The sequence below is a fragment of the Globicephala melas genome, chromosome 6 (assembly GCF_963455315.2).
Source record: "Globicephala melas chromosome 6, mGloMel1.2, whole genome shotgun sequence".
Taxonomy (NCBI): Eukaryota; Metazoa; Chordata; class Mammalia; order Artiodactyla; family Delphinidae; genus Globicephala; species Globicephala melas.
Genome location: NC_083319.1, coordinates 105,985,336 through 106,006,182, shown reverse-complemented (window position 1 = coordinate 106,006,182; position 20,847 = coordinate 105,985,336). Strand labels below are relative to the sequence as shown.

General features: G+C 39.2%; 1 protein-coding gene across 2 annotated transcripts in view; it reads left to right on the top strand.

Annotated features, from left to right (window-relative positions):
* The window catches only part of KIF13B (kinesin family member 13B), a 187,670-nt gene that overhangs the window by 43,913 nt on the left and 122,910 nt on the right, over window positions 1-20,847 (top strand). For both annotated transcript variants that reach the window (XM_030879140.2, XM_030879138.2), the window contains exon 3: window positions 18,032-18,044. In XM_030879140.2, the coding sequence (XP_030735000.2) occupies window positions 18,032-18,044 (13 nt within the window). The remainder of the gene's footprint in view (window positions 1-18,031; window positions 18,045-20,847) is intronic.

Genomic DNA, 20,847 nt, shown 5'->3' with positions numbered 1-20,847 from the left:
TCCGGACGCGCAGGCTCAGCGGCCATGGCTCACGGGCCCAGCCGCTCCGCGGCATGTGGGATCTTCCCGGACCGGGGCACGAACCCGTGTCCCCTGCATCGGCAGGCGGACTCTCAACCACTGCGCCACCAGGGAAGCCCACTTTTTATCTTTTTGAACAAAGAACTGTTCCAGGTGCCTTTTACAGTTTTGCAGGGAACTGACATTTTTTCTTTTGTAAAGGCCAAAATAAGTGGAAATGCGAAGGTGCAATGTCTGGTTGATATGGCGGGTGAATGAGAACTTCCCAGCCGAGCTGCAACAGTTTTTGCCTGGTCATCAGAGAAACATGCGGTCTTGTGTTATCCTGGTGGAAGATTATGCGTTTTTGTTGCTTAATTCTGGATGCTTTTCGTAGAGTACTGCTTTCAGTTGGTCTACTTGGGAGCAGTACTTTTTGGAATTAATCGTTTGGTTTTCTGGAAGGAGCTCATAATAGAGGACTCCCTTCCAGTCCCACCATATACACAACATCACCTTCTTTGGATGAAGACTGGCCTTTGGTGTGGTTGGTGGTGGTTCATTTCGCTTGCCCCATGATCTCTTCCGTTCCACATTGTTGTACAGGATCCACTTTTCATCGCACGTCACAATTTGTTTTTAAAATGAAACATTTTCATTAGGTTTAAGTAGAGATAGAGAATCGCATGTGGAAATAAGGTCAAGAAGGTGTTCTTCGCTTAACTTACGTGGAACCCAAACATCAAAGCAATTAACATAACTAAGCTGGTGCAAATGATTTTCAGCGCTTGATTTGGATATTTTGAGTATGTCGGCTATCTCCTGCATGGTATAACGTTGATGTTCTCAATTAATGTCTCGAATAGATCGCTATCAACTTCAGCTGCCCGACCGTGAATCATCGTCCAGCGCGAAATCTCTAGCATGAAACTTCGCAAACCACTTGTGACACGTTCCATCAGTCACAGAACCTTCTCCATACACCACACAAATCTTTTTTTGCGTTTCAGTTGCGTTTTTACCTTTCTTGAAATAATAAAGCATAATATGCTGAAAATGTTGCCTTTTTTCCTTCCATCTTCAATATTAAAATGGCTACACAGAAATTCACCAATTTGGATAAGTTTTTTTTAAATCATGCTGATAGGACAGCTGTCACAATACAATCTAACAAAATTGTTTCGAATGAAGTTAAAGACAATTAAGTGCTACTAGAGCCATCTTACAGAAAAGACCAAATGAACCTTTTGGCCAACCCAATATTAAGGTATCATAAGTAATCTAGAGATGATTTAAAGTATATGTGCAAGTACTATACCATTTTATATAAGGGACTTGAGCATCCTCGGATTTTGGTATCTGGGGGGGATCCTGGAACCCACATGTACCGAAGGATGGCTGTATTCTTCTGTTTCTTAAATACATGGGCAAAGTCTAATCTTGATGTTTAAAAAGGTAAATGGACTTTTTTCTCATTCTTATTTAATTATTAAAAAACCCTCAAAATACTATTTTATATACTTGTTAACCCAAGGAATACCATATCTTTACCATACTCCTTGTTTTGTAAATAGCTTCTAGTTTTAGCTACACATTGTATTTTATTATTACAGGTCAGTTAATAAGAAACAATATATTGATCCATCTTGTCTTTTATCCATTTTAAATTACTAGATGTATGTAATTTAAATCCTTGCTTAATACTTTTAGTAATCTATCTTACAAAATGTATTCTATAAAAGAGACCTCCTTGAAATGAGTGTTAAAACTTATATTTGAATTTAAAAATGAGGTCAGGTTATTTTGTACAGAAAATGTGTTTGATTTGCCTGATTATTTTGATAATAAGATAATAAAGATTTGATAAGATATGTAAAACAGTGATTTGATAATAAAGCTACATTCTAGTTAGTTTATAGGGCAGACTTTTCCATAAATTGAATCAGCTAAATATGCAGCTTCAGTGTTTTGATGAAAATGTATCTAAAGCACATCATAAGATGAAATAATTTTATCAAATAGTATTTTTGTCAAAGGTGTAATGAAGTTAAAAAGATTTGATTTTCAAAAAAAAAAAGATTTGATTTTCTCAACCCTTTCTGACTTTTAGAGGTTAAGCAAAGTTCCAGTAAGTGAAACAATAGCAGGTGTGATTAACTTGATAAGTTATGTTGAAGTCTTTGGCATCTAGCCAAGAAACTGAAAAAATGAGCAGGCACTCTATGACCTGGGTCACAACTCCTTTTGCAAATCAGGTACTTTTCAATTTTTGCTTTCAGGAGACCTAATTGATTCATTAACTTATAGATCCTTAAATATAATATTTGATGTTAGGTTATTATGTGATTTGGTTTTTTTTGGCATGTACCATGGCAGGAGTGCAAAGATTTTTGTGATGTTACTATAACAAACCTCCTTCCAGTCCAATCCTCTTACATATTTGAGCAAGGTTTTCAGTGCTTTACTTCTGTACAAAAGAAAATAGGAATAGAATTAACACTCAGTGCCGACTCATTTTAGTAGTAAGATACAGTCATCCCATGGACTCGTTTCATTATAAGATGCTTTTCCTTTGCAATTTTTACTTGCTGTGTTTATCAAAACTTGTGATATATTTGTTTTGTTCTGATCAGTCATGTGCTGCTAATAATTGATAGCTCAATGCAGAAGAAGAGTAACCAGAGAAATTTAAAATTTTAATCTGTATGGATATTTTTGCAGAAAAGAATGATAGAGTGGTTAACAAAAGACTTTACATTAGGATAAAATACTTTGCGGAAAGTGGAATGGAATTTAGAGGCCGAGTGTTTTGTTTTGTTTTGTTTAATTTCTTTGCCTTCAAATTCTCAAGTCAGTTTAGATGCTGGGCATATGACCTCACATCGCTGGGTGAGTTCATGGGAAAGAAGTAAAGGTATGAAATTACTGACTACCGAAGGAGAGTTTTTTCTTTAAAACAAAATAGTGGATTGTATCAGCAATAAAATATGAGTATCCAAATTTACAAAAATTTATGGTACTTGGATTCTAATGAATATATTTAAGGAATTCTATTTTAAAATATAATATTTCAGGAATTATATTCTTTACAGCTATCTAAACTCATGTTTGAAAAATTTTATATGACAAAAACGTATGAGGCGGTTTTTGGGGGGTACATGATCAAAAAAATCTTGAAGATTACTCCAGCTATGTTCATACCTAGATTAATCTTAGGCATATATTCATTGACTCCCTGATGAAGATTTTAGCTTAGATGTACAAGCTTTTTACCTCTTCTCCTACTGCTTGCTTTTTATATTTTTGTAATTTCTTCTTTGGTCATTTCTGTGGTATTTTTACAGAACATATTGAAACCTGTATTTCTTATTAAATCAGCTTTAAACATTGTCTCTTCACTCCTTCTTTACCAAGATGAGACCATGCCCTTCCCCCTTTCTATGCCCTTTTGTAACCCACTTGCTTTATTCATAAGTTGACATTATTTTATATATATTATGTATCCATCCATCCATCCATCTATCTATCCATCCGTCCAGTTATCTGTCTATCCCTCTGTGTCAGTGCTAGACCAAACGGTGTGTTAGGTTTGCTTGTCCTTCTCTGGGTTCATTATCACAACCCATAGACTATTTGATGGAGTGTCTTCTAGCATAAAGTTTAAATAAATTCTCTTCTCAAATTCCATCGATTACATCAGATTGTACCACATTTTAGACCGTGACTCACTTGAATAGTTTTTTATTTTTCCTGCAATTTTGTTTACTTTTTAATTGTCTTTAGCATATTCTTAAATTTTTCTCTTTCAAATTCTTAGGATACCATTCTGTTAATTTTCTCCAAAGATCTCTGTCTCAGAGCCTTCTGTCTTGTGGTTGCTCTCCAGACCTGCTCCTGTATAACTATTATCTGAAATTCAGGGAGGAAGAATTAACGTTTTCTGGCTCTTTTACATTTTTAGATCATGGTTTCTTAAGGAAACTGGTAGTTTAGAGTCTAATGTGTAACAATACAGGAAGGACAAGATGTTGACAGAGAATATACATAGGAAAAGTGGTATCTGGAGATCTGAGGAGAGGATTAGAAGGAGAGATTTTAAACAGGATGTAGTCATGGTTAACCTAACTCCTAGTGTCTCATTTCAGTAAACATTCATCGAATGCCTACAATCTGGCGGGCACAGGGCTAAATTTAGGTGCTGAGATACCCAGATGGAGAAGCTGGGGTGGAGAGGGCCGGCTGCCAGTGCACCTGTAAGCAGTTGATACAATGTAGTGCATGTTATAAGGAAACATGTTCAAGGAATTCTGGGAACCTTATGTTTTCATCTTTAATGCTGTAATTCTCTTATGCCTTCTGATAAGCACGATGTAACTGTGCTCATAAAGTCCCAAGGTGCACGGGGTGTTTCAGATAGGAAACAGTTTAAGAAGGTCAAGGGGTATTCAGTTGATACCCATAAAAGAGAGGGAGAGGGGAGCGGTGGTATTAGAAAAAGCCACCAAACTTTACCATTTATTATTAGTGAGTGGTAGGTCCAAATAATACAGCAAAGTAATGAACCGTCTTGGGGGATGTGTCTCGACAGCCCTCTGCCCTGGAAAAAATCATACTATTGTAAATGAATTTTGGTGGAGATCTTAAACTGGGCACCTTAGTGCTTTATCTCCTCTGGACCAGCCTTTATTCTGGAGTTTTCTCCAGACTAGTTCACCGAAGAGTAGAATAAGACATTTGCATCATCTTGCCTCCATAGCCAAAGGCTCTCTCTTACTTTTGAGATTCTCTCTGTTGAGATTTTAGGAAATCCATACACAATACTCCCTTCCCCCCCGCCACCTCAATTCTGAACTGAAGTAGTCATGGGGATCAGTAAGATAAAGACAGGAAATACACAAATCAAAAATAAAACACAACTGGTACTTATTATGTGTTAGGCCCTGTTCTAATCTCCACAGCAACCCTATGACATAGATTCTCTTATTATATACATTTTACAGATAAGGGAAACTGGAGCATGGAGAGGTGAGGTTAGGTTAGGTAAGTTAGTTACCCAAGTCACACAGTAAATGGTGGAGCTGGGATTTAAAATCGGGCACTTGGATTCCAGAGCCCAGTCTCTTACCACTGTGTTTTCCTGCATCTCATTTCACCTCTGATACTGAGAGAGCTCTTGGAGAAAAGGACTTTAGGACTGTTGGCCAAGTGGGCCTCCTGATACCTCCCCTGTGCATTACAGACTTGGCCAGGCCAGCGGGCCACTGCAGGTCTCCCCTGTGGTGTGGACGTGCAGAGCCCACGTACTGGTTCCTTCTCCTGAACGCTGCTAACTCGATCGTTCACCCTTCCTCTCAGGAGGACAGAGTGAGTGGCTTAGAGGCCTCAGGAGTGTTCTTTGGAGTTCTTCCACACGGAAACACAGGGATGAGGAGTAAAATGTTCTCTCCTTAGCACTCTTGGTTCAGTTAAGACCAGGTCTTTTTTTGGGAAGTTAGCGTAGATTGGGCAAGAGCTGAAGAAAGGACAGCCTTCCCCCAAACAATATTTAACCTAAGCACCTGAGGGTCACATAGCTTCAGCTCTGTGTCACTGTGTGAGTGTATATATATATATATATATTTTTTAATTTAATTTTTTATTTTTGCCTGTGTTGGGTCTTTGTTGCTGCGCGCGAGCTTTCTCTAGTTGCCGCGAGTGGGGGCTACCCTTCGTTGTGGTGTGCGGGCTTCTCTTGTTGCGGAGCACGGGCTCTAGGTGCGCGGGCTTCAGTAGTTGTGGCTCGCGGGCTCTAGAGCACAGGCTCAGTAGTTGTGGCGCACGGGCTTAGTTGCTCCACAGCATGTGGGATCTTCCCGGACCAGGGCTCGAACCCGTGTCCCCTGCATTGGCAGGCGGAGTCTTAACCACTGCGCCACCAGGGAAGTCCCGCTGTATCTATTTATCTACATAGGTTTCCCTCATTTAGAGCCCACTTTCATATGCTGCCTACTTTGTTTGAAGGCAAGGGAAAAAACAACAGACAACCCCCGTCCCCCCCCATCAGATCATTTTAAATAAGCATCCTTCCTCAAGTTTCCTGAAACATTCAAAGTTGACTTGAATTTGTTCTTCCACATCGCTTGCCATGGAGAGAGGGAGGCAGAATGGCACAGTAGAAAGAGCATAGTTTTAGAATGAGAACCTTAGGTTTGAATCCCAGCTTTGCCACTGACCAAATTAATTAACTTCTCTGTGCTATTCTTTCCCTATTACTCTGTAAAATAGAGAGTGTAGGACCTACCAGTAGGGCTTGTTGTGAAGCTTAGAACTAAAGTGTACTAGGTAATTGACACACAGTAACAAAAGATAGCTTCTCTTGTAATAAAGATATGAAAAAATACAGACTTAGACTTGTGGAATGCTTTAAAAATAATTTCAGCAGTTTTATACAAGCAAGTTTCTTAGGCAAGTCTCTTTTACACTACTGGGAAATGGTAATACTGGTTAATATTTGGGTATACTGTTTGGTTATTGCAGGCACACTCATGTACGAAGGTGAGTGTGCAAAACTAATTTGCAAGTATACCTCCTGTACGCAGTATTTGTTACCTATATGTTGTATGCAGATTGTTTTTTAAATTTAAGAGTTCATATCTTCATTTACTTTTATATTTCCAAGAGTCTAAATTTGCATTCAAAAGCTTCCAGTGCTTTTTTCTTTGTCCTTCAAATTAATGCCTTAAAAGATTGCTGCTGCTTTCTTCACAACGTTTTAGTTTAGTTGAAGAATGCCCTAAGTTCTGAAGCCATACTGCTTCTTAAGGGTTAGTTGGTTGTATCTTGGGATATGAAATAACCAAAGGATGTAGGTGCCTTTTTTGTTCTGCTCTAAGCCATTTCCCAGGTCAAGTGTCATCCCCTCCCCCACTCCATGTTGCACAAAACTTGATGTATTTTGCTTGTTTGTTAGGTAGGCTCGACAAGTCTTTTCTACCTGCGTCCCCCTTCCCCATGTACCACTTGGTCTACTTGGGGATTAGAGCATATTTCCTTGAGGTTTGTTTGCCTATTCAGGAAACAAGACTTTATGAAAGAGAGAAAGACAGAAACAGAAGCACGAAAAACTAATACAGAGAAAGGTGAGCCACTACACAGAATTTACTTTAGCAGCTTGCTCCTGGAAAGAAAACTCAGTATTGATGATCTCACAAGACCTACATGTTTGTTTGTTTGTTTTTCGGTACGTGGGCCTCTCACTGCCGTGGCCTCTCCCGTTGCGGAGCACAGGCTCCGGACGCTCAGGCTCAGCGGCCATGGCTCACGGGCCCAGCCGCTCCGCGGCATGTGGGATCTTCCCGGACCGGGGCACGAACCCATGTCCCCTGCATCGGCAGGCGGACTCTCAACCACTGCGCCACCAGGGAAGCCCCTGACCTACGTGTTTTTGATGGTGTCCCTTCAGCAGAGTATTGCTTCTGCCTTGGTTTGAATCCTCAATCCAATATTTAATCATCGACTTGAGCAAGTTGCTTAATCTTCTGAGCCTCAGTTTCCTCACTTGTAAAATGAGGATGATAACAGGATCTATCCTTTAGTGTTGTTTTGAGGATTCAAGACAGTAATACATGGAATGCATAGTGTGGACCTGGTAAGAGCACAAACTGTATCGAGTCTAGATTTGAACCCACATCTGCCTAGTTCCCAAGCCACGTTCTTTCCCTACCACATAGGATATTGTGTGGTGTGAAGTAGATTATGTAGGTGGTAGCCTGGTTCCTGAAGTAGCAGAGAGGTTTGATGAGGTTAAGTGACCCCTGGGATCACAAAGCTAAAGCAAGGCAGAAGGGAAACTGAGTGAAGGGTTTCTAACTGCTAGTGTAGACTAGTTTTCCCTACAGCATCGTGCCATGAAGACGTCTTCAATATCTAATGATTTGTTATCTTATCAACTATATTGCAAGCTTCTTGGGGATTTCAACTGTTAAGTTCATGGTGCCATCTGATTATAGGCCTGGAATAGTTAGAAACTCAAGACGTAAAGCAATAAGAATGACTTTGGCATAATGACTCAAGTGTATGTGTTGAATCATCCAGTGTGGGCATTGGTAATTAAATAAAATTTACTAAAATAAAATCTAACATACTGAGCTTGGTCCTAAAAAGATTGACCTGAATTTCAAATGGGTAGTTTTGCACATCCAGATCATAAAACAAGTAGTAAATGTGAAGTTAAATTTATGCTGACCGTAAGACCCAAAAGTTTTACTCTTAGGTGTCCAACGGAGATAAAAATGAATGTCTACACAAAAAAACATGAAGAAATTCAGAAGTGGTTAAAGAGGTAAAAGCAATGAATGAAGTAATAGTTAGAAATGATACAGAGAAATAAATATGAATGAAAATAAGGAAAAAGCGTGGATTTGATCAGGAGTTTGTCAGTCCTTATAATACTTTAAAAATAGGGATAGAAACTAGATTGTGAGAATTTTTCTGTTCTTTAAAATGAAATATAAGCACATCTTAAAAGGCTCTCAAACCTCATTGGTCATTATGGAGATGCAAGTTAAAATCTCAGCGAGATGCCACCTTCACGTCCACTTGAATGGCTATATATATATGTAAGGCAGACAGTGCTAAGTGATGGTGAAGGTACAGAGCACCTGTGACTCTCACATGTTGATGGTGGACATGTAACCCGGTACACACATTTAGGAAAACAGTTTGATTGTTTCCCATAAAGGTAGATATACACTAACCCTATGACCCAACAGTTCTTCTCTTAGGTATCTATACTTGCATAGATATATAGAAATAAAAATAAGTGTCTACATAAAGGCTTGTTCTTGAATGTTCATAGCAGCACTATTCATAATAGCCCCAAACTGGAAACAGTCTAAATGCCTATCAGCTACTGAGTGGATAAACAAAGTACTATTCACCCGGAACAGAGGAACAGAGGAACAGAGAACTGATAACATGCTACGGCACGGATGAACCTCAAAACATGCCTCAGTGAAAGACACCAGATGCAAAAGACCACATATTGTATGATTCCATTTATAGGAAATGTCCACAAAAGAAGATGGACAGAAAGCAGATCACTGGTTGTTTGGGGCTGGGGGAAGGACCTGGGATTGAGTGCAGTCAGGCTTGAGGGAACTTTTTGGAGTGACGGAAATGTTCTCAAACTAGATTGCATGGGGGACGGGGGGTGCACAATTCTATACATTTCCTAAAAGTCATTGAATTGTTCACTTAAAATGGATGATTTTATGGTATATAAATTATATGTCAATAAAATTGTTAAAACTACATAAACAGATATTTAGACTATATTAGATTATTTATATCTTTAAAACTATTGATTTTTTAAAGACATCAGAATTGGTAACTTTTAAGAAAATGCCAAGGTCTAACTGAACTCTCAGTCCTCTGTGGCTTATTTAGTACTCAACTCCTCTTCCAGTCTTCCTTCAGCAGCCAATTGGTGGTCAATTTTACCTTCAGTTAACCAATTGGCTAGTCAGTTCACACAAAGTATAAAGAAACCGGGGTGACTGTGCAGATGCTTGTAGTTTAAGGAATCCTTTCTAATACCGGGATTTCTGGTTTTGCTGTTGCAGGCATATTTGCTTCCTCAAAATATCTATTTCTACTGCTTTTTTCTTAGACTGTAAAATGTTACCACTTCCTGCTAGTGGCCTCAACTTAATCCTTTTCCTCTTTCCATGTCTTCACTCTTTTCTTCATTCCACAAATGACCAAGGCTTTTGTTTATTTTACTTTCTCTGTTATTCCTTTGCCTATTGAAATAAACATTTACAAACATGGAAATGATGGAAGCATGGTTTATTTTGGGTGACATAACGCCTTTCTTTTGGGAAATGTTATGAGGTAAAACACAATCCCTGCTTACAAAAAAAAAAAAGAAGAAGAAGAAAAAGGCTGCCATAATGTATGGTGAAGAATAGGTGTCTTTTTTCCTTTCAGATTTCAGGTTTTACTTTTAGTGGAAAATGGTAGAATATTTGGGTCTGTGACATGTAGCAGTTAAATCCAAGTTAGTTTTTGGGAGAAGAGATTAATATTAATAGTGTAATTAAAATTGATTAAAAATACAATTTCAAATTTGATTTGGAAGCTTACAGTGAAAATATTCTGTTCATCTTGTGACACTTATTTTTGTAAATTTTCTAAGTAATCTCCAAATATCTTATTTCTAATTGCTTTATTCTCTGACATATTTAGCATTATTTTATATTTCTTCTTTAAAAAAATTTATTTATTTATTTATGGCTGCGTTTGGGTCTTTGTTGCTGCGCATGGGCTTTCTCTAGTTGCAGTGAGCGGGGGCTACTCTTCATTGCGGTGCATGGGCTCTTCATTGCGGTGGCTTCTCTTGTTGCGGAGCACAGGCTCTAGGCATATGGGCTTCAGTAGTTGTGGTTCACGGTATCAGTAGTTGTGGCTCACGGGCTCTAGAGCGCAGGCTCAGTAGTTGTGGCACACGGGCTTAGTTGCTCCGTGGCATGTGGGATCTTCCCAGACCAGGCATCAAACCGGTGTCCCCTGCATTGGCAGGCGGATTCTTAACCACTGCACCACTGGGGAAGCCCTATTTTTTATTTTTTAAAATATTTATTTATTTATGTAAGTATGTATGTATGTTGCACTGGGTCTCAGTTGCGGCATGTGGACTCTTAGTTGCGGCATGTGGACTCTTAGTTGGGGCATGTGGACTTCTTAGTTGTGGCATGCATGCGGGATCTAGTTCCCCAACCAGTGATCGAACCCAGGCCCCCTGCATTGGGAGCATGGAGTCTTACCCACTGGACCACCAAGGAAGTCCCAGCATTATTTTAGTATTTAATGATCTTTTTAGCACTTCCCTCCAAGGGTGCCGTAGATTATAAAGTTTCTTTTAATGAAGAGCAGGAGTGTTGTGATTCATTAGTGATGTTCGCCATAGCTTGAAATGGGGAAGTGATTGTCTGGGTGCCTTGTGTTTGGCCCCAGCAGCTTGAATGTAGGCTTTGGATCAGGCACACACCAGTTTGAATCTTAATTCCACCTCCACTAGCTGTGTTAATTTCAGAATGCTAAGTGACTCAGGTGTAAAATGAGGATATCTCATAGGGTTATTACTATGATGAATATAAAGTACTTAATGTAGTGCTTGGTGCTCAGTTATTATTCCATGAAAATAACTCTATGCTAAGCTTGTATCTCCAGTATTCCAAGTTAGAATAGTCCAAATCTGAGTATTTCAATAATCTATCCTAATCTCTGTGCATGCCTTGAAGTTATTTTAACATGTAATTTTTAAAATGAATGTGTATTACTCTGTTAACCTATCATGTGAAATATATTTTATTAAAAAAACCACACAAATGAATCAATATTGATTTAATTCTTTGGTCAGATTTAAACTTCCTTGTAGTGAAAGTGGACAGTGAATTAAAACTTACTCTGCTTGTGTGTTTGACAGATGATTCGCAAATGATTGATTGAGTTAATAGTGTATTCTTTGAATGATGCTCTCTCAGTATATGGTAACTTGAAATTATGGAATTTATTAAACATCTTTCTAACGTTTTCTGATTGTGAAATATGCCAGTTGCGGTTCAGTGGCTGTATTCTTCGGATGTCCCTCTGTTCTCAACCAATTGTAGTTTGTGTGGGTGGAAGATTTTAATTGGAGAGAATTGTCTTTTGTCTTGATTTAAAGACGTTTCTCCAAGGATATATATCAGAGGTAGTGACCTGAATGTTCTTACTGTTTTTTAGGCCCCCTTCCTCCGCATCTTCTGGGATACTCAGCACCACTCATTTCTGACCCTTTCTGGCATTCTGTGGATGCATTTGCTGTCTTCATATATTTCATTTATAGCTATCTCCTTGTTTCATTGAAGATTCAATTTGTATTTGTTTCTTGTTTGCTTTATTGTTTTGGAGATGATTTTAGAGAGCAGAGATGGTGGTAGAAATGTTTTTATTCTATCAGGAATACTGTGATTGAGAATAACATAAATGACTTAATTTAGATTGGATGTTTAAGAAAGATACATGTAGAGAAATAATACCTAAGCTGAGAAATGACAAATGAGTAGGAGTTAGCCTCAAGATTTCAAGGCAGAAAGAAAATCATGAATGAGAGCCCCGAGACTAGAAAACTGTGTACACTGGGCCAATTAGAAAAGGCCAGTGAGTGAAAGGAAGATGGTCCAAGATGTGGTTGAGATGGAGGGAGGGGCCCGGTCACCTAGAGAGCTTAAACAGCATTAGCTGAATCAGAAAGCCTTGTGTTGGACACTGATAAATGCCAGAAGACACACTCTGTCCTTCAGAAGCTTGTAGTCTAGTTGAGGAGATGACCCATTTATATTAAAAAGTTTATATAATGTGAGAATGATGGGTAATGCATGAGCAGTAGAGAGTTCTGACTTAGAGGGGGAATGGGGGAAGGAGAACTCACTTTTGGGTGGGGTTCTTATGGAAGGCTTCTTGAGGGAGATAGAATTTGATCCGAGCTCTTCCCCACATGAGTAGGGCTTGAACAAACAGAGTTGTTAGAGGGATGGCATCATCTGAGTGTCGGCATGTGGAATGCAGGAAGGACAGTAGCTCACTGGAGAGGAGGACTCTTCTAGGGGTGTGATGTGGGAGGTAATGCTCGAACTGTAGCTTGGGTTACCTCTGATGTTCCAGTGGTCTGCACGTGTCCCTGATAGAAATATTGAATCTAACTTGTTGAATGCTTACTGTTTGCTTTCTCATTGTAAATAAAGAGCTATACAAGTAATCCAGTGTAACTTCTCATTCCTTCTACAACATCCTCATCAAATGCTTTCCTGTTCTCTCTTCAGATAATTCCACTAATGGTGAGCTGGCTCTTTAACACAGTGCTAACTATTCTTATATTAAAGAGCTATCCCTTTTCTTTTAACTTTCTTTAGTAGATCCTACCAAAGATGGCATCATGTCTTGTTTTAGTCTTCCCTGGTCCAGGCTACATGTATCATTTTAAAACCCCTCTACATCTGGAATGCTATTCTCCAAGATAGTCTGCTTTATCAGTGATGCTTTTAAAATTTATTCTTCAAAATTGAATGTAGTATTCTAAATGTTGGGGAGACAGTGACCAGGGCTTTTAGTGATATATGTACTTCTTCAAGTTATCTAGATCAGCAAAGATTGATGAATCTCCTCTGTGAGTCTAGTCAGTGTCTAAATTTTTACTCAGGTCAGCTTTATTCCTTATATGGAAAAGCACATCGGGGGAGGGGTGACAAAGAAAAAATAACGATCATCACGCAGATTGTTTGGTTGCTGGTACTGCCAGCTTAAGTCCGAAAAGGAAACAGTATCTTTATATAGTATGGCTGTACTAGAATAAACTCTTTGTGATGTTAACACATCTGTTATAGAACGGGTTGGAGTGGGATCTTGTTAAAACAGAGATTCCAGATATTTCTAATTGTGAACGTTTCAGAAACTTAAATCTTTAAGGTTAAAAGAGGTGATGATATTTGGATATAACGTTTGATTTTGGTAGTTGACAGCAGTAATTGATTTATAACTCATAGTTCTGATATAGTTTTGTTTTACACATATACAGTACTTTGTGGTTTATGTTTGGACTCAATATCAATTTTATTTTTGTCATGGTCAGAAGTATTGATAAAAATTCCCAAAGATCATTAACTTATATAAAATAATTACTAAATTTCTGCTTCATATTGTGGCATTCTAAAGATTAGGACTTTAATTTGACTTAATTTTATAGTGTAATTTATTATTGCAAAGAGAAGTGAGCACAAGCTCCTAAACCAGGTGAGTAAAAAGGAGGAGGTGACTAGCTTATTCACAGAAACAGTTCTATCCAAAATATGTAATCAGGGAATTACCTGGTGGTCCAGTGGTTAGGGACTCCACACTTCCACCGCAGGGGGCCCGGTTTCGATCCCTGGTCAGGGAACTAAGATTCTGCAAGCCGCATGGCACGGCCTAAAATAAAATAAAATAAAACTACAAAATATGTAATCAAATCATTTGTTGTCTTCTGAAACATCATCTTCCTAAAAAGCACATCTACCCATCTTGATCCACCTGGGCTGTTAACATCTCAGTAACTAGACAATCACAATTTGGGGAACAGTAATTGTTGTGGGCAAGACTCATCAGTGGATGCTAAAATTCATGGGTGAAAGTATGATGAGAAAGGGTGCTTACGTGGTCTTAAAATATCACCGCCCCCGCCCCAAGAAGGGTACAGAGGGAAAACTAGTAATGTTACAGTGGAGAGACCTGGTATATACAACTGTAACCAGTGACCAGAGTTACCATCATCAGCAGTGAGATTTGGACAACATCATGTACCTTCTGGTATTTTTTTTTTATTGAAGTATAGTTGATTTACAGTATTTTAGGTGTACAGCAAAGTGATTCTTTTCCATTATAGGCTGTTACAAGATATTGAGTATAGTTCTGTGTGCTATACAGTAGGACCTTGTTGTTTATCTATTTTTGTACATAGTAGTGTATATCCGTTAATCCCCAATTCCCATTTATCCCTCCCCTCCCTTCCCTTTTGGTAACCATAGTTTGTTTTCTGTGTCTGTGAGTCTATTTTGTAAATACATTCATTAGTGTCATTCTTTAAGATTCCACATGTAAGTGATATATGATATTTGTCTTTCTCTTTCTGAGTTCACTTAGTATGATAATCTCTCGGTCCATCCATGTTGCTGCAAATGGCATTATTTCATTCTTTTTTATGGCTGAGTAATATTCTATTGTATATATGTACCACGTCTTCTTTATCCATTCATCTGTCGATGGACATTTAGGTTGCTTCCATGTCTTGGCCATTTAAATAGTGCTGCTGTGAACATTGGTGTGCGTGTATCTTTCAAATTAGAGTTTTTGACTTTTCTGGATATATGCCCAGGAGTGGGATTGCTGGATCATATGGCAATCCTATTTTTAGTTTTTTAAGGAACCTCCATACTGTTCTCCATAGTGATGTGCCTTCTGGTATTGATGTACTTAGAAGGGCACAACATTGCCTCTTTGGTGCCTGTCGAAATGCATAACGTGAATTTAGTCATGGGGAAGCATTAGACAAACCCAGATTGAGGGACATTTTACAGAATAACTGCCCAGGACTCTCCAAGTGTCAGGGTCATGAGAGACAAACCGTCCCCAGTTGGAGGAGGCGTGACAACTGCAGTGTGTGATCCTGGACCTGAAAAAGGACATCAAGGGGGCAGTTGGGAAGAAATTTGTGTAAGGTTGGCTCTAGATTATTTCATAAATCTTGTGTTGATGGTTAATTTCCTGGTTTTGATAATTGTAACTGTGGTTTTAATAAGATGTTATCATTTTGAGAGGCTGGGTGAAGGGTACACGGGAGTTCTTTGTACTGTTTTTGGAACTTTTTGTAAGTGTGGAAATTCAAAATGAACTTAAGTAACAACAACAACAGAAACTCAGAAATTCAGACTCTCATGCTTCTACTTTATGACATCTCTTTTGATTGGTCAAGGGGCTGGTTTTCTCTGCTTCTTAAATCTCCACTGTGATCTGGATAGCTGAGGTTTCTAAATAAGGGATTTTGGAATAGTGAGGCATTGCCGTATTGGATTGCAGCTACAAGTTGAAAGGTTTTGTTTAATTAATTAATTTACTTATTTATTTTTGTACAGAGCTGTAATTACATCTTTGGGTTTCCAATGGCTCTGTAGGTTATTTGAGCATTACTGTTAGAGCCACCAGAATCCCTAGCTGGAAACTTAGCTCTGTAATTAATTTACTGGTTTGTTTCTGTTTTTATTATCATGTTCTACATTCAGGTTAGTCCCATGGATTCTTCTGCTGTGTATCATATATTGTTGAATTTCATATTTGTTGGTTGTCTTTTAGGAAGAGCTGATTTTTGTATAAAAATGTTTTACTTAAAATATCATGCTAAACATCTTATTTTTCCTCTCAGAAAAGACAGTCTGGAGTTTTTATAAATATAATGAATAAGTAAACTTACACTGGCATAAGCACCAAGTGGTGACCTTTTATTGGGTAATAATTAGAATGGAGGAAATTAATACATTGGGAAATGTTTCTGTTACCAGGAGCACAGTTGTTAATGTATGACTCATAAGATTCTTAAGTCTAGGAGAAACTTGACGAGACTGTTTTGACCAGTGTGGGAGAGGAAGAAAACATGGACTTGGGATTCGGAAGACCTACTTTTGCATCCCAGATTCATCACTGATTATTATTGTGTCTTGGACAGCTCATTTAACTGTTGAGCCTTAACTTTTTCATCTGTAAAACTGGAATGATAATAGCACCTTTCAAAGTTATTGTGAAAGTTAAATGAAGTAGCATACAATGTACCTGGCCTAATATGGGCATTTCATATATGCTGGCTCTGTTCTTTCCTCCAGCTGGGCTTATAACTGTGCCTTCTGAAACTGATGAGATTCTTCTTTGCTTATAAATACCTACAGAACGATGATAGCATATGTTAGTCATCCCTACTGGTATTTCCCAGGTCTTTTTTGTTTGGAAGTTTCCCCATATCTCCTATCCCAGAGAAATTATTTTATTTTATGTGTTAGTCACATTGGCTGTTACTCCAAAATCTGTTAGACAAGTGTCACTCATTTGCTACTTTCCTTGGTAATTTAGTCGTCTTATCTGAAATCATTTGATACAAATAAATATTAAATTTAGAAGAAAATTTTATGAGACAAAGGCACAAGATGTCCAGACATTTGAAGTATTTCCATGTACAGTTTCCTTTCAAGTTTCAGGTTTCACTTGGCATTTGGATCCTCTGAGAAGGGCCAGTTATTCCCATGGTTGTGTGAGTGAACATCATTGTTTTTATGAGTTATACACGGAAGTGTTTAGGGCTGAAGGCGCATGTCTGTAACTTACCTTCAGATGATCAAGAGAAAATAATGTGTGTGTGTGTGTGTGTGTGTGTGTGTAGAAGAGGGGAGAGAGGGAGGGGGGAAGAATGACATAGCAGCCGTGGCAATATTAACAATTGGTGAGTTTGCGTAAAGGGAGCTCTGTGTGCTTCTCTTACAGCTTCTAAATTTAAAACTATCTTAAAATTATACTGGATTGAGTTATATTCCTGTACCCTGAGGAGATGTAAGCCAGTGGCATTTTCAGAGGGAGGGAGGTTGGAGGCACCTGGGTTAGCATAGAGGAATAAGTAGTAAGTGAGTAACTGGTCACTCACTGGCAAAACATTAATTGTTCCTGGGCTTCCCTGGTGGTGCAGTGGTTGAGAATCTGCCTGCCAATGCAGGGGACACGGGTTCGAGCCCTGGCCTGGGAAGATCCCACATGCCGTGGAGCAACTAGGCCCGTGAGCCACAGCTACTGAGCGTGCGCGTCTGGAGCTTGTGCTCCGCAACAAGGGAGACCCCGATAGTGAGAGGCCCGCGCACCGCGATGAAGAGTGGCCCCCGCTTGACGCAACTAGAGAAAGCCCTGGCACAGAAATGAAGACCCAGCACAGCCAAAATAAATAAATAAAAATTTAAAAAAATTAATTGTTCCTTTAACCTTTTCTTCTTAGAACAGAAGTTTTTGGCAGAAGGTCCTATATAGATAGAGAGTGAGCTGCTGCTTTATCAAGGCAGAGGAGACTGCTTGGAAGTAAAATCAGATGCTAAAAAGTAAAGAATTTTTAAAAAATATTTACAAGTTGTATACAAGGATAAGTAAACGGTAGAAAGCAGAAATATTAGGACTTCAAAAATTATCCGGTGCTCAGATAATCTTTCTTCTACCTGAGAGATACATTAGTTTTCTATAATTAATATTCTATCCTACTAGCTAATAGATATTAATTTATCCTTTATTTCAAATTGCTATATGATTTCAAAGTTAATATTTTATATTCTTAATAAAGATTTACATGATGTTTATTGTTTTACCCTTCAAAAAGCATCTTCTAACTAAAAAAAAAAATTTTAAACCCTTTCTCTTTTCTTTCATGTCATTGATGACATCTCTTTTGGGAACTCAGAAGCCAGCCAAAGGTAAGCGATTTGGTTTATTATGCGATGCTTGTAAAGGTCTTATGGGCATATTTTTGAAGTACTGGTAATTTTCTTCTCAAAAATAAAAACTTTCTCTGGCATTTTTATAAAAAAAAAAAAGAAGTAATGCAAGCTGTCAGCCTGTTCATAAATCCAAAGCCATTTATTGGTGTAAGAGGTTTATAGAAAAGCTGTATTTGTACTTTGACCAATTCTGTCCAGTCTCCTGGCAACTACAACACAGATTCCTTTTGTGCCCTGCTGTTCGCCGTGGATTGGCTCGAAACTGCTCGTCCCATACTGTGGTCAGAACCATAGCAGGCAGACTCATCCATGTTGCTCCTGGGACAGCTGGGGACACATTCTCAGGCCAACAGAAACCTGCCCTGGCCCACAGCTTCCTCAAGGGAATATGCTTTCATCTGAGATTTGAGCCCAGATTCTAAAGAAACTTCGGTGGGGTGGGTCAGTTCCTGCATCTCTTAGGAAATGTAGTTGTGCCGAAGTAGGCACAAGGACTGTATTATTGAATTGATCATTCTCTGGAATTTTCCAGGAAATTTAGATTTTTATCTACATTCTTGGAGTTTGGTTTAAGAGTCCATGGTTGAACTGTAATTCCATTTTCTGTTATTGTTGCTAAAGTATGTATAGACTTGTCACTTGGGACTCTGAATGATTAAAAAAAAGAAGTTTAATATGGCACTGACTTCTTTATATATGTAGAACTAATTTCATTAGTTTTATCTTTTCTGTGAAAAGATGCCAGATTATTTTTGTTTTCTTAATTTTTGATGGAACAGAGGCTGGAGATTGCAGTAAAAATGTGAGGAAACATTACATGACTATTTAAAAACTATTCATGTTTTATTTAATTCAACTGTATCTTAACGTTTAGAGAAAATGTGTTGACGTAAAAAATATGGAAGGGCCAACACCACACTATTAACATGGTGGTTCCCTCTAAGGAGAAAATGCTCGGTGAATGGGAGACCTTTATTCCTTATGTTTTGGTGTTATTTGACTTGTTATAATGAATGTGTGTTTCTTCTCTGTTACTTAGAAAAAGTTTTTTTTTTAAATTTTAAAGGAAAAATGTTTATTTAGAAAGAAAAGGGCTTGTCTGCTTTAGGAAATCTGTGGCTGGAAGATACCTGTAATAATTTACAAACTTCCTGAAACTTAAAGAGGACCGTTCAGTGTTGTTAGTAAACAAGAACTAAGCATTCCTAGTTCCCAACTTTGTACCAGGCTGTGGCATCTTCCTGTAACTGGGGAAGAGAGCGAATCCAGCCTGTGGTGAAGGGCCTGGTGGGGAGCAGACAGAGTGCTCAAAGGCTGGGTTCAGCTCCCAGCTCCCCACCTGCAGGTCACCAGCTTCTTGACTTCCTTGTACCCCAGGGCCTCCCGTGTAGTATCAGCTGTTGTTGCGGTTACTTTAATGGTAGCTTCTCTACTGGAATTGAGAACAAGAATTGTGAAAGAACTCCCTGAATTTAAGAAGATGTTGGGGGTAGAAGTTTATTAATTAATTTATTTATTTTGGCTGTGTTGGGTCTTCGTTTCTGTGCGAGGGCTTTCCCTAGTTGCGGCGAGCGGGGGCCACTCTTCATCGCGGTACGCGGGCCTCTCACTATCGTGGCCTCTCTTGTTGCAGAGCACAGGCTCCAGACGCGCAGGCTCAGTAGTTGTGGCTCACGGGCCTAGTTGCTCCGCGGCATGTGGGATCTTCCCAGACCAGGTCTCGAACCCGTGTCCCCTGCATTAGCAGGCAGATTCTCAACCAGTGCGCCACCAGGGAAGCCCAACTCCCTGAATTTAAAAAAGAAAGAAAAGAAAGGAAAAACCCACAGTCGTAGGGAGAGGAGTGCCATTTAGAGCCTGATCTCTAAGATGTTCACACAGATGGACTGTTCAAGTGTGAGCTAAGCATACAAGCAAAGAATCAGGATGGTGTCCACTTAAGCTTGGTAAGAGCAGAATCAAATAAAGTGCTGAGAGATGAGAGCTGAACGTTAGAACAGAAGAAACTTAATTTGAGCTTCACATCTTATTTAATCTCTCCCTGCTGACTAGTGTAGCTGGAAAAGCTGCCCCCATTGGAGGTTTTGGTCCACAGTCCTTTGGGACCACCTTCTATCTTCCTTCTTCTTTTCCTCCCCTTTCTGTTGGAGAATTGCTAACATAGGGAGCCACCACTGTTGACAGACACATGTTTAGCTCTGGAAAAATGTTGAGGATTAGTAATGTACCACATAGTGCTGAGGCTGGGTGGATGGCTTCTGGGCTCCAGGGTTCCCACCGCCTCCGGGGTGTTGTCCGTCATTGGGCTTCTGCCTACCTTTTTGGCCTTGCTTCCCCATCACTGCCCCACCCCAGGGAACAAATGCCTCGTGCCACTGTTTTGCACAAAGATGTGGGTGTTCTGATCCTTCCTTGCTCTAAAGGTGTTTCTAGCCAGTTGCCCTTTCGGTTGCCCCCAGGGCCCCTAGCCACTCACTGAGCTGTTTTCCTACTGTACTCCTGGAATTGCTCTTAGCTTTGCAGCCATCTCCTCCTGCCGTGATTTGGCCTGTGCTCTCCCTGTGGTCCCCATCTCACACTGCACCAGTCTCATTGCAGCTGTTTTTCAGGGCTTCTCAGTTTCTGGTCCAGGTATAAGCGAGCAATCTTGATTTCAAAAACTTGCTCTCCTTTCCCTGCTTCTTTCCCTTTTAGGCTCTTTCCCTCCCTCTCTCCATCATTTTGTGTTAATTTCAAGTAGAGGTGGATATAGGCATGCATACTTAATTTACCATCCTAA